The sequence below is a fragment of the Lutra lutra genome, chromosome 11, assembly GCF_902655055.1.
Source record: "Lutra lutra chromosome 11, mLutLut1.2, whole genome shotgun sequence".
NCBI classification, from domain to species: domain Eukaryota; kingdom Metazoa; phylum Chordata; class Mammalia; order Carnivora; family Mustelidae; genus Lutra; species Lutra lutra.
The window spans coordinates 64523522-64538160 of record NC_062288.1 but is presented as its reverse complement, the minus strand read 5'-3'; the positions used below and the strand labels follow the sequence as shown (position 1 = coordinate 64538160).

General features: G+C 36.7%; 1 protein-coding gene across 2 annotated transcripts in view; it reads right to left on the bottom strand.

The window, feature by feature from the left end:
• The window catches only part of BBS9 (Bardet-Biedl syndrome 9), a 458887-nt gene that overhangs the window by 198684 nt on the left and 245564 nt on the right, over nucleotides 1-14639 (bottom strand). The window contains exons 19-20 of one of the 2 annotated variants that reach the window (XM_047694606.1): nucleotides 14283-14435; nucleotides 10214-10490 (exon numbers count right to left, since the gene is read on the bottom strand). In XM_047694606.1, the coding sequence (XP_047550562.1) occupies nucleotides 10434-10490; nucleotides 14283-14435 (210 nt within the window). In that variant the 3' untranslated portion in view covers nucleotides 10214-10433. Of the gene's footprint in view, nucleotides 1-10213; nucleotides 10491-14282; nucleotides 14436-14639 lie in introns of those variants that run through there. The other variant, XM_047694605.1, reaches the window with a different exon arrangement.

The window sequence follows — 14639 nt, the reverse complement described above, 5'->3', positions numbered from 1 at the left end:
AATGTACTATTATTCAGCCATAAAAAAGAAGGAAATTCTTCCATTTGTGACAACATGGATGAACTTTGAAAATGTTATGCTAAGTGAAGTAACAAATCACAGAAGAACAAGTACTGCATGGTTCCACTTAAATGAGACATCTTGGTAGTTGCCAAGAGTAGAAGCAGGGTGGGGTGGAAAGGGGAGGTCCCATGCAGTGGGTAAAGAGTTTCAGATATGCAAAATGAGAAAGTTCTAGGGATATACTGCATAACAATGTGCATTCTGTGAACAAAACTATATTGTATGCTTAAAATTTGTTAACAGAGTTCATATATAGGATTTTTTGACACAATAAAAAAGTGCACAGATAAATGAAATGGAAGATGAGAGAATAGAAAAAAATAAAAGTAGACAGTTTCTGATGAGACAAGTGTGCAGAGGGAGAAAAGAATGGATTACATATATAAGAGAAATACAAAAAAATCTTACGGGAGACAGGTCTATGACAGAATAAGCTTCAGCATGTTTATAGGCTATAGGGAAAGAAAAGAGAGGGGAGAGATCAAAAATATAACCAGGATAAATAATGAATAAGTTATTATTCCAGAAACTAGTGGAAAATCAAAAGGATCAATGAAGGACTGATCTTGAAGAAAAGGAAGAAACCCTCATACACTGTTGATGGAATATAAAATGATACAACACTGAGGAAAAAGTATGCCATAAAGTTAAACAAAAATTTATCATATAACCTTGCAATTCTACTCCCAATAATCTACCAATAATAATCCCCCCAAAAAAAACGTATGTCCACATAAAGACATGCAATAAATGTTCACAGCAGCATTATTCATTTATTGGTCAAAACTAAAAACAATCCACATATCTATCAACTGATAAAACAAAATGTAGTGTACTCATACAATGGAATACTATTCAGCAATGAAAAGGAACTGCTGACACATTCTACAATATGGATGAACTTCAACAATATTATGTTGGTAATAGAACTCAGATCCAAAAGAATACTTCTTATACAATTCTAACTACATTCTATATCCAGAAAAAGCCAACTTAGACAAAAAGTAGACTAGTAGTTTCTTGGTGTTAGGGATAGAAGAAGGGATTAAGTGTCAATGGGCACAAGGGAGCTTTTGAGGGTAATGGTAATGTTCTAAAACTATTGTAGTGATGTTTGCACAACTTAATAAATACACTAAAATTCATTAAATGCTACATTTCCAATGGATAAATTCTGCATAATGCAAGTTATACACCAATAAAATGTCTGTCTGTTTGTTTGTTTTTAAGAGAATAGGCTAACTTGACTGGCATGTGTGTTTTACAGAAGTGGGAGTTAATATTAGGAAGAGTTGGGTCCCATTCTTCAGAGATCTTTGAATGCCAGAAAGAGAAGTCTGAACCAGATAGACAAAGGAGATCCCTGCAGGTCTCAGAATGGGATAGTACAAAGACAAAAAATACAGAAAATTACATTTAGAAGATTAGTCTATTTTTTTTAAGATTTTATTTATTTATTTATTTGACAGAGAGATCACAAGTAGGCAGAAAGTCAGGCAGAGAGAGAGAGGAGGAAGCAGACTCCCCGCTGAGCAGAGAGCCCGATGCAGGGCTCGATCCCAGGAACCTGGGATCATGACCTGAGCCGAAGGCAGAGGCTTTAACCCACTAAGCCACGCTGGCGCCCCCAGAAGATCAGTCTCATCTAATGTGTCAGATAAGAAGTGGAACATTAGATCATAAAGACCAGGAACTACGGACTTCCTTGAATCCATGTCCACTACTAGCAAGAGCTGATCCTCTTACATACTTTCGCCTTGACTCACAAAGGTAGGGTAAGAGACAGAGAGATGGCCCATGAAAATCTATCACTTCCACAGGAAAAACATCTCCAAGAATACAGACTTTGAGACCATCATTCCAACTGAGAAATCAAGTGAACACGCTGGGGCGCCTGGGTGGCTCAGCGGGTTAAAGCCTCTGCCTTCGGCTCGGGTCATGATCTCGGGGTCCTGGGATCGAGCCCCACATCGGGCTCTCTGCTCGGCAGGGAGCCTGCTTCCCTTCCTCTCTCTGCCTGCCTCTCTGCCTGCCTGTGATCTCTGTCAAATAAATAAATAAAATCTTAAAAAAAAAGAAAGAAAGAAAGAAAGAAATCAAGTGAACACGCAAATTAAGTGCTGGCTAGAAGCCTGTCCTAGATGGGAACAAAGGGAGGCAAAGAACCAATATTTGGGTGGGAAGGGTGGTTGGATTTTCCTGAAATCCAATATCCTGCTATAAGAGATTTAGAAATCATATAAAAGGAAACTTAGTGGTCCATCAGGGAAAACAGTGAAGTTAAATATCTACTGATTTTACTATACAACAGTCTACTAATGATTCCCAAGTACAGTGACAATATAGCTAAATCCATTTGAAGTCCAATGTTCCATTTGCCTCAGGAGCCATGGATGAGCAGCAGCCATAACTGCACTACACTATGGCTGTGGGCCTCAACAAGGGCCACAATGTGACTAAGAACGTGAGCAAGCAGCGACTGGTGCCTCACCAAGCACACCAAGTTCCAAGATGGTGTGGAACATGATCTGAGAGGTATGCAGCTTCACCATATAAAAGCAGTGTGCCATGGGGCTGGCTCAAGGTCTCCAAAAACAAGTGCACCCTAAGTCCATCAAGAAAAAAGTGGGGACACACATCTATGCCAAGAGGAAGAGAGAGGAGCTGAGCAATGTCCTGACAGCCATGAGGAAAGCAGCAGCCAAGAAGGACTGAACTCGGGGCGCCTGGGTGGCTCAGTGGGTTAAGCCGCTGCCTTCGGCTCAGGTCATGATCCCAGGTCCTGGGTTGGAGCCCCACATCGGGCTTTCTGCTCAGCGGGAAGCCTGCTTCCTCCTCTCTCTCTCTGCCTGCCTCTCTGCCTACTTGTGATTTCTCTCTGTCAAATAAATAAATAAAATCTTTAAAAAAAAAAAAAAAGAAGGACTGAACTCTTCTCTTCTATATGAAATAAAGCTTTTTTGGAACATGATAAAAATAAAAATGAAGTCCAATGTTCATTTCTTTTAATTAGATTAAATCACTTTTACCTATTATTATCTTGTTTCTGAATATACAGTTGAGTCTCACAAAATACCGTTTTAAAAATATATCACCTCAATTTTTTTTTTTTAAAGATTTTATTTATTTATTTGACAGAGAGAGATCATAAGCAGGCAGAGAGGCAGGCAGAGAGAGAGGAGGAAGCAGGCTCCCTGCTGAGCAGAGAGCCCGATACGGGGCTCGATCCCAGGACCCTGAGATCATGACCTGAATTGAAGGCAGCAGCTTAACCCACTGAGCCACCCAGGCGCCCCTATATCACCTCAATTTACCTTTGGTTTCATTTCATACTTTCAAACAACACTCAGGGCACTATTAGCCCTCTGAATGTTAATATACAGGGAAACATATCAGAATTGATATAATTACTTAGCTGTTTATAGATAATCCTATAAAGATCATACATCTTTTAATTTTGTTAAGTAATATCATAAAATAATCTCTCTGCTTTGTTTTCCTTAACTGAGAGAAAGAAAGTGTAAGGACCTATTTAGAAACTGTCCCTGCTCCCCTTCCCCTAGGGGATTTACTTGGAGACAAGTCCCTGAATCCAGCTTCAGGTAACAAAGCCCAGATACAAAGGTGGTTCAGGCCAGGTGGAGACATCTGATCAGTGGGGGAGATGCATACAGTCTCCCTGGTTACCAAGGAGTATGGGCCCCACCCTTTGGGAGCCTTTTGGGCGCCAATCCCAATCAAGGTGTAATAGGCTGGTTCAAATGTATACTAGGGTAAATTGTAACTCAATTGGTCACCTAGCATCACTGTGGAGTTTCCTGTGTGTGTTACAATCTCATTGGCCACCTGTGCGTGGCCAGGCCCGACCACATGGCCTTTGCCCTTAAAAGCTAGACTGTGAAACAGAGAAGGGTCGCCCTCTCTTGTAAGAGGTGCGTCCCCGAATGTTCGGTTAGATTCATGATGCTTGGCGTGAAATAAAGCTTTGCTTGACCTTCGCTCTGTATCAGTCTCGCTCCTTTAATCACGAACCCATTATTGGGGCATAACAAAAGAAAGTGGAGGAAGGGAAGGAGGGTAAAGAGGAGGGTTATGAGGATGGGGATCATTGTTAATTCACAATTCAAACCATTCAGAACTCCATTTACAGAAAACTAATACAAAAGGAATAATTGTGCTAGATAGGATGAAACAGGAAGATAGATAACATAAATGAAAGAAAACTCATAGAATTACAGGTAATTAGAGGCCACTTATATATTTTTTCTCTCATCACTGATACAAAAAGATAAGATTTTCATTTCCTTATAATGGATTCATTAATAGTTTTACTGTAATATTAGAAACATCTTGTTTCTGAGTGTATCTCAAAGAACTGATTTTTTTAAAAGATCAAACAAATAGAAATTTTAGCAGAAGAGGGTACCTCTGATTACTTGGTTTAGAATACTTTATATCAGATGATCAAATTTCTGAATCTGAAAAATTCACCAAAACAAAATCCTAATACTGAGTTTATAATCTAAGTAGGGATTCACACTAATATTAGCAAGCAGAAAGACCAAATACCAGCTAAAGAACATGCAGATAAAGAAGTATGCATTCAGTTTATATTAAAAAACACATATGCTCCAGAAAAGTAAAGCATACCAGATGGATATTAAATGTAGAAAAATTTTATATATGAATAGTTCTGCTTTCCTCTTGATTTCTGTATAATCCCCATTAACATCAATTAGTGCTACATATGTAAATCCAGGGAAGCATAACTCCAGTGTCATGATACTACTCTCTGCACTTGTATATCTTGTTTGAAAACTAACTCAGTTGCAAAAACCCCTGTTACTTAGCTCACTATCATTAGCATCCACCAAACAAATACCGACCAGCTAAAAACACATTCCAGGCTGGCATTAAATGACCCTAAAGGCCCATTTGTTTCTGAAATTCTAAACTGATAGAAATTTAAGATTCTAAGTCCATTGCCTTAATCATTATGCAGATAAGCATCATGCTGGATGCTGCTCAGACAGGTTCCAAGGGGTCCAAAGATAAAAGTGAAGAAACCAAGTGACAAACCCGAAGTCAAAGAAACGTAAAGAGCTAGAACTAGGACCTAAGTCTGTTGACACAAAATTTGATTTTTTTTGCCTTTTTTTTTTCTTTTTTTTGGTAACAATACCTGAAGGCATGGTTTATGTGAGCAAAGGTTCCTGGTAGTCCCCTAAACATGTAAGATTACTTCCTACTGCCTGCTATTTCAGAACCAGTGAGTGAAAATCATTGCATCAAGGATAGTGTTAGGAGCTAGAATTTAAAAGGATTAAGGAGGGGCAGCTGGTTGAGCCGTCGTGCAGCTCTCTTGATTTCACCCCAGGTCCTGACCTCAGGGTCTGGACCTGGAGCCCAACATAGGGCTCCACACTCAGTGGGGAGTCTGAGATTCTTTCCCTCTGCCCCTCTCCCTGCTGGCATGATCTGTCTCTCTCTCAAATAAATAAATAAATCTTTAAAAAATAAAAAATAGGGGCCATGGGTGGCTCAGTCGGGTAAGCATCTAACTCTTGGTTTCTACTCGGTCATGATCTAGCCTGATCAGGACCAGAGATCTAGCCCGAAGTCAGGCTCCCCGCTCAGCAGGTAGTCTACTTGAGATTCTCTCTCTCTCTCTCTCTAAATCATAAATAAATAAATCTTTTTAAAAACATATTAAATAAATAACAATAAATAAATAAATAAATGGATTAGAGGAAAGGAAAAAAACGAAAAAAATCACAAGAAACAATATAAAACTATGAGTTCACAATTATCTGTGGCTAGAACTATAATGTCTGCTGAGGCTGCAACTAGCCACACATGGCTATTCAGCTTGAAAAGTGCTGTAAATGTAAACTAAACAATGTACTGAAGATTTACCATGAAAACAATACAAATTATCTTGATAATTTGCATTTGATTACATGTTGAAATGACGTTTTATATACATAGGGTTAAATAAAACACATTAGCAAGATTAATTTCACTTAATTTCATTTTGTTTTTTTTTTAACATGGCTACTAGAAAACTTAGATTAGATATATGGTTCATATTTGTGGCTTGAAGTATATTTCTGTTGGAGCAGACCTTGTAGCCATACACATATACTGAATATATCAGTGATACACTTATAACAAACACACTTTGGAGATTACATTCTAGATTGCACTCTGACCTAGTGGAAGAAAAATTTACATAATTTTAGAAAAGCTTACTATATTCCTCTAGTTTTGCTGAGGGACTAGAGAGGTAAGAGTGAGACAGAATAAGACAACTCTCATCCATATTCATATATTAATTCAAACATACCATTCAGTTATCTAATTGCTCCCTTTTGAGTGGACAGGAATAAACTAACTCATATATGGTACAGTAATCCAAAATTCTAAACATTCAGGGAATAAAGAAATGAGTTTATAGGGTATGTAGGGGAGAGAGAAAATACCAGTGAAGACCAAGAGTTGTTGATCACATTTTTTAAAATTATTTTTAAAAATTGTATAATACACAGAACATAAAATTTATTATCCTTTTAAAGTATATAGTTCAAAGGTATTAAGTATATTTACATATTGTGAAAAATTATTTTCATGCTTATCAAATTTTGATCATTACAATATTAAAGGAAATTGCTTAAGAATTTGAAGTCATCTAGGGGTGCCTGGGTGGCTCAGTGGGTTAAGCCTCTGCCTTCCGCTCAGGTCATGATCTCAGGGTCCTGAGATCGAGCCCCTCATCAGGCTCTCTGCTCAGCGGGGAGCCTGCTTCCCCCCTCTCTCTCTGCCTACTTGTGATTTCTCTCTCTGTCAAATAAATAAAAAAAATCTTTAAAAAAAAAAAAAAAGAATTTAAAGTCATCTAAAACAAATGTGCACCATTTTCAATTTTTTATATTCCTTCCACATCTTTGCACACTCACCTACTATAGAATTATCTATTTCATTATTTGAAACTTACCACATCTACTACTATTTTCAATTAGTTGAAATGTTTATATTATTCTAGTTCTTTAAATGATGAAATGAAATAATGATATGAAATGAGATCATATCAAATGGTAGCACTACAATAAACCTAATCATTTTCTAACCATGGAAAGCTGGTTTTTAGTGATTAATGTTATAAATGGCCAATGCAATGGATGTATTTTTTTCCTTTGTGAACTATTTTATTAGATAAATAACCAAGAGTAGAATTATGGGGTAAAAACATATAATCTCCATTTTTTAACTTACCATTTCCATTCATCCCCAAACATATGGCTGCAAAGTTCTGTGCCCTCTTTCCTACCTGTTTTTTTCTATCTCCGTCAAAGGAGAAAGAATTCCTTCTTAGCTCTTAAGTAGTTAGAAGAAAAACAAATGTAGCAACATCACCAAATCCCTGATACCTCCTTCTCAATCTATCAGCATATTGTTTTTTACTTGCCAGTGGCAAGGAGAAAAGTAGGCCTGAATGATTCATCACATATTCCTTTGTGTTATCAGCCAAAATCATGCTCATTTAAAAAGTCATGGACCAAAAAGCTCTTAGACTTCTACATGACTTAAAATGATTTTTATACATCAATACCATACAAATAAACAAAGTGGAAGGAAGTTTTAAGTACAGAAAAAGTAACAAATAGCAAACTCCAAACCACAGGATCTGTTTAAAATTATGCCTAATAACAACCTCTGTTTTGCAGAAGAGAAAAATCAGCCAAGTGCCTTTCTAGAACACTAATGACTATCAGTCATTATATCACACATATGTCATCTGACACAAACTTTTAGATTAGTAAATATTTTTCCTCTCCTTCAACAGAGGGTTAGTGTTCAAGTGGAGGGGGAGGGATTCAGTACACATAAAAGCATCAAAATATAAGCCAAACTGTAGGGTAAGTTTAGATGTCCCCAATTTCAATTCAGCCAATCAGTCCTGCTTTGACTAACAAATGTACATAAAATTTTTATAACACAAAAGAGAACTTATTTTCCCAAGATTTTCTGCCAAATGCAATAAACATTGGAATGTGATAGCAAAAACCTGAACTTCAGTATAAGTGAACAAATTAACAAAGTTACCTCTTCCTCTGATACTCAAGTTTCAGATGTAATACATACTTAGGGGAACTCTCCAGATTTTGCTACCTTTCTGATATGTGTATAACCAATGAATATTGGATGATCATGAATATATACATATATACAACATGAATATGTACAAATAGTTACCATGAATCTCCTTTTTCTTCAACCTGCCTATAGTTTCACTAAAGAAAACCTAGGATGTCTACATCTTACATGGAAATGATTAAATATGCTACATGACATACTAAAGCATGGACTTTGGAACAGATGGCTTAATATCTGTATAACATTGAGCAAGTTGCTTAACCCTGCTTGGAGTCTTAAGCTCTTCATCCATAACTTGGAATCCATTACTGGGAACAATAATGCCATCTTCATAAGATGATTGTGATTATTAACTGAAATAATACATGAAATTTACCTCAGACTCAACGGATGCTCAATAAACATGAATTTCCTTTCTCTTCCCTTACTTCCTTTCTTAGGTCCTCCAAAAATATATTCAGATTGACAAGGCAGTATTCCAACTGTACAAATGAGGAAATCTAGGTTTCTAACCACTGACAAAAAGAAATTCTTGACCTGGTTACTTTCTTTCAACATTATGCCTTTAAAACATTATGGCTTTAAAGGCATAATAAAAGTCTTTCAAAAAGTAAGACTTTTTTTTTTTTCCAAATTCTAGACTAAATTATTGAAATTGTGTTGGGCAACTGGAAAATCCTCACTCACTGGAGCATGTAAGTATCACAAGATGCTTTTCCTCGAGTGATAGCCCCAGTCCCCTCTTCTTGCTTCAGCCATAGGCTGACCTCAGGAAGGTGTAGCTGGCACCTTCAATGGAATATGATAGAAGGCAGATACTATATAAGAAAGGCCTGCTAGTAAGAGTAAAATGCTAATTTGGAAATGTGTGTTATGGGGTTCCTAGACAATCAAAAACACAGGATATAGGAAATGACTTGCAGTTGAAAATGGGAGAAAAGTGGTTGGCTGAACCCCTTGTGCACCAGAACTCATAATTACTGATGGCACATCTTGGAGCTAGTGACCCACCTGTTGGAAGTCTAAAATGAGACTAGTATCCACAAAACACCTTGAAACAACTAATTGTCTCAGAATGATATTCCTAAATGAGATAAGACTTACCACTCACGATCAGTTAACCAAGATGCCTTTCCCAGAAAGAAACCCTTAAGCAGCCACCTGAGTTGCTCTCACTGATCCGTACTGCATCCCTTTTTTCCAACTCTAGGGAAATTACCAGTGGCTTTGTGGTAGGAGTCATAAAGCCATTCTGTTTTTGAACTCTGTTCTGTATTTGAACTCCCCGTCTTCTTAGTCTACTTACCAGAAATTAGTTAGTATCCTGACAGGGCCACGACCATCTACATTATTAGAGGGGCCCAGAGCAAAAGGAAAATAAAGGGCCTCTTGTTCAATAGTATGAAGAATTTCAAGATGGCAACCACAGGGCTTTAAATCAAACACAGAGTTCTGTGTGACTGCGCAGGTCTCATGTCCATGAAGCCCACCAAGGACAGAGCTAATGTGGACCCCTACAGGAAGACTGAATGACAGATTCCATCCCCAAAACAACCGACCATAACTGAGTGCACAGGTGAGTAGTATTCAGGCAGTCTCACTAACCTGTAAACAGTACGGATGCTCTGTTTGTTTTTAATAACTCTTGACAAAACTAATTAATTATAAGATAAATCATCTCCAGAATTCATAGACCAAAAGTGATTATGAATAAATAATATTGTAATGACAACAAAATTTGGGACCTGTAGCCACCATGTGAATAAAACCAGGCCAGCCTGCTAGGACAGGAGAGACATGTGGCACAATGATCCCATCTAACTGTAAGCCAACTGCCAAATATGTGAGTAAGTACTTCCCAGGCCAACCAGTCTCCAGCTGAGCCTCCAGCTAACCAGGGACACATGAGTGAGCCCAGTGGAGATCAGTCAAGCATGGCCCAGATCAACAGAATGGCCCAAATGAACAACAATGAATTACTGCTGTTTTAAGTCACTAAGGTTTGGGGTAGTTTGCTCTAACAGTAAAATCATTAAATGATACAGGTAGTATGTTAGCTCAGCAGGAGAAAAATGGATTATGTACTAAGCAGGGGCTGAGACAAGTCGCTCACCATTTTTGGCAGGGAGATTAGATTCCCACTAAATTGCATAATATATTCCAGATGGATTTTAAAAATAAAATAAAGAATGATAGCATAAAAATGCTAGAATAAATTATATGTTGATATCCATGTACTCTTGGCATGGGAAAGGCTTTCCTAGGCAGAGATACTGAAAGGAAAAAGATGGATAGGTTTTATTATATAAGTACTTTTTAAACTTCACATGTCAAGAAAACATGATAAGTAAAGATAAAAAGCAAAGGACAAATTGGTAAAACTTTTCTGAGACATGAAGAGAGATTACATCTCTTGTATATGCATTTTTATGTATGACAAAAGTATGATAAAAGATTGCCACTCTTAATATGCACAAAATAACAAGAAAAAGCTGAACTACCAGACAGAACAGAAAACATATAAACATAAATCATCACAAAACAAATATAGATGGCTAATTAATATTTTAAAAATATTAAATGTCACTAGTAAGCAAAGAAAGATAAAACAACAATCAAATTTTCTTTTCAGTTCAAAATTGTAAAGATCAAAATAATAATACCTAGAAAGCAGACATTTTCATATACTGCTTGAGAAACAGCAGTATGTTGGGTACAACATTTCTGCAAAGCAGTATTTATGTGTAAGTACACACACATACATATACGTGTGTGTGTTCACGTGCATGCATGTGTGTGTGTGTGTAAAAATTTTTTGTTGTTGTTTTTCTTCTAGGGATATATCCAGATGAAACAATCAGGGATTCAGGAAGGACAGCCACTTGACCTCATGATCCTGATGAGCCTTCCCTTTTGGTATCCTCTCTGGAACCAACAACACACAAAGGAGTGTGGGGATGTCCCTGCGGATCCAGGCTCTTCCTCATTCTTGGCTGAGGTCTAGATTTGAGGTTGCCAGATAGCAGAGTTTCAGAAACTCTGTATGTATTATTATATGTCCAATGTATTATTATGACCTCTTCTGTCTGAAAAATGAATAGTGCCATTTTGAGATAACATAACTTATTAGTCAAAAAAAATTAAAAGTTGTAGTTAGCATTTGTTGAGAGTTCATTCTGTACCATGCACTAGTCTAAGGAATTTATGTGTTTATAGATTTCAGTGTTCAAAATAACCCCATGAAAAAGGAAGCATTCTACAGGTAGGGAAACTAATGCTTAGGATGGGTTTTGTTTTCTGTTTGTCTAAGTAACTTGCCCAAGGTCACAGAGCCAAGACTAGAACACAAGCATGCTAACTCTAAACATAGAGTTCTTAACCACTGTACTAGGACATATCAGATATGCCACTTTAAACCCTAGAGCCCTTATTAACATGTATTTAAAGGAAACAATGCTGGATGTCTTACTGCAACCTTAGAAGCAGTAGCTTTCTCTAATAGGTCCTTGTGGACCAGAATCAAAAGTACCTAAACCCCAAGTCATTCAAAGATGAGAGGCCTCCTTCATGGGCTCACTATGTAAGCTAGTGGTACCCGCAGTTTCTCCTAACACCAAGGGCACAGATCGTATACTGCTTGCCCTGGCTTTACCTACTTGTGTACCTGATAAACTGACAGTTTACATGAATGCATATACTATGCAAACTGCTTCACATTACAGCCAAATTATCAATACTTAATCATTTGTATATGAAGAACCTTGGTCTTCACTTTCAGTTTGTCGTAAGAACTTTATTAGAATCTACAGCAGTTCTCAGAACACCTAATGCCCATAAGACCCCAAACTTCCTCCAGTTGTACATTTCTATATTCTACTAGCTTCTCCAAAGACATGAAAGAAATTGCCTCCCAAGAGGAAGAATTCAACAATTATGTAAGAAATTAAAAGAATTAAACTTTTCATGCTTCTGACATATATTAATATTGAAAAAAAAAAAAAAACAATTAATTCTTAGGCCACTCAGAACAATCTCAAAAATGTTCTACCTGCACAGAGGTATATGAACAGATATTACTTCAAATTTACTTTGGCATACACATACTCATGAAAAAAGAACAGAAAAGATTTTCTTTTTTTTGTTTGTTTGTTGTTGTTTTTTTTTGTAAGGAGAACCCCCTTTTTATTTTTATTTTTATTTCTTAGTCAAGAATCTGTAAGAATCTGCAGCTATAAAACTTTCCTACCTATGACAGTTTACCTGAGTCCTCCAACTATTTAGGAAGACAGAAGATAGTTTCCTTTAGTGGCTTTTGGGGATTTTAAAATAAACCTTCCCAATAATTCATGAGCCTGAACTCAAAGAATTATCTACCAATCTGTTCTTTGTAGAGCTGCCCTTATAAAAAACATAGTGTCAATAAGTTATATTAGTGGCAATAAAGAATTCATTCATAGAGCAAAAATTTATTAAGCAATTATAATGTGGCAAGAAGTATCATCCTAAGAATATAGCAGTACAAGTACATAAGGAAAAAAACAAAAATTGTACTTAAGAGAGGAAAGAAGTGTGGAAGAGAAAGCGTGTCATTAACGCCCACCAATTTGGGAGGCATAATTGCTCCAGCACAAAGGAAACTGGCCATCTAGATTTGCAAAACAATTTACCAAGCATTTCCACATATATTAGCAAATAGAGTCTTTGTAACAACATAGTATCTATCCCATTTTATGCAAAGAAACTGAAGCTCTGAAAGTGTCAGGGAACTGCCAAAAGCTACACAGCTAATAAATGAGAGAACTGAGGTCTTTGGACTCCAAGCCCTGTGTTCTAATACCCTACTGCGTCTACAGACTGTCCTTCAGATTGCTTCTAATTTTCACATAGCCATGAATATTTCAAGAATCAACTGTATCATCAACACATTTATTGATATCTACATGGTTAGCTATTCTTCTTTCCTCTAGAGAAGATAACTGAAGAAAAATTTTTGATTTGTCCATTCAAAATCAACAGACTACAGTAGAGGAGGGCAGTGGGGGTAAAAGATGGCAATAACAGGCTACATGAGGGAGTTTTGTGGTGATGGAGCTTTCAGTATCTTAAGTGTAGTGGTGGGTACATGAACCTACACATATGCTAAAATTGTATAGAACTTAAAATACACAAACCCACAAACTAGCATAAGCAAAATTTTGAAATACTGAATAAAATTCATGGATTTTATCAATGCCAATATCCTGGCTGTGATATACTGTAGGCTTGCAAAATGTTAGTACTGGAGAAAAATGGGTAAAGGATACATGACATCTAGCTATATTTTTTGTTATAACTGCAAGTGAATATATAACTATCCCAATAAAAATTTCAATTAAAAATGAACGTAATACTCATACCACCAACACTGATTCTAAACAGATTAATGATATTATATAGAAGCATAAGAAGACATGTAGTCATTCAAAACTGATTCCATTATAGTGGAACTCCAGAGGTTTTTACCCATAAAATTTTAAATTTTAAATTTTAAAAATTATTACTTTAAGCCAAAGATGATAATTTTGAACAGCATTTCGTGACATAATACTCTAAGAATGAGAGTCAGATCACCCTAGCCATGCAAAGTGTAAACCATTGATGGAAAGAAGAATCAGCCAGTTGCTCAGCAGGACAACTGGGGAATCATGGTGATAAGTATAAGATGCACCAAGAATTATTTAATAATAACACTAAGCATAATAGGTACCAACTATCAAGCACATACTATGTGCCTGGATTGTGCTGGCTGGCCTCTTCACATAAATGATGAAAAATCTTCACAATAACTCTGGGTAAAATGTGGAAACTGATGGATCTTATGTAATTTACTCAAGGTTAATCATTAGAAAGTTGCAAAGTTGGACATTTGAACCCAGGTTTTTCTGACTCTAAACCTTATGTGCCATTCCCTATTCCAAAGTACACAGGAAAGAAATACTTTATCTGGATATTCCAGTATATGACTCTAGGGCAAGGGATATAAATTATATCCAGTTGTGGAAAACTATCATTGATACCATATTTACCTGCTTGTAAGTTCCATCTAGCAAGGTGTCCAGATGTTGGAGGGGGGCAGGAGTTTTATCTTTGAATCTTGTCAATAGTCGGCGCTGAATGGCCCGAAATTGTACGGCTCTTTCAGATAAGAGTTCTTCTAATTTTTCACCATTTATCCGCAACTACAATAAAGAATTTCCTAAATTCAGATTAAATGTGCACAACAAAACAGTCTTTACAGCAAAATCACTTGGAGGAATAATAAATTTGGACGCAATAAAAGTACTAGAAAAGTTAGAATTCTTAAATATTCTTGGCATGAGAGAGACCTTATAACTCAAAAGCCAAAAGCCAGACACATACACGCTCACACCCCTGATAAATTT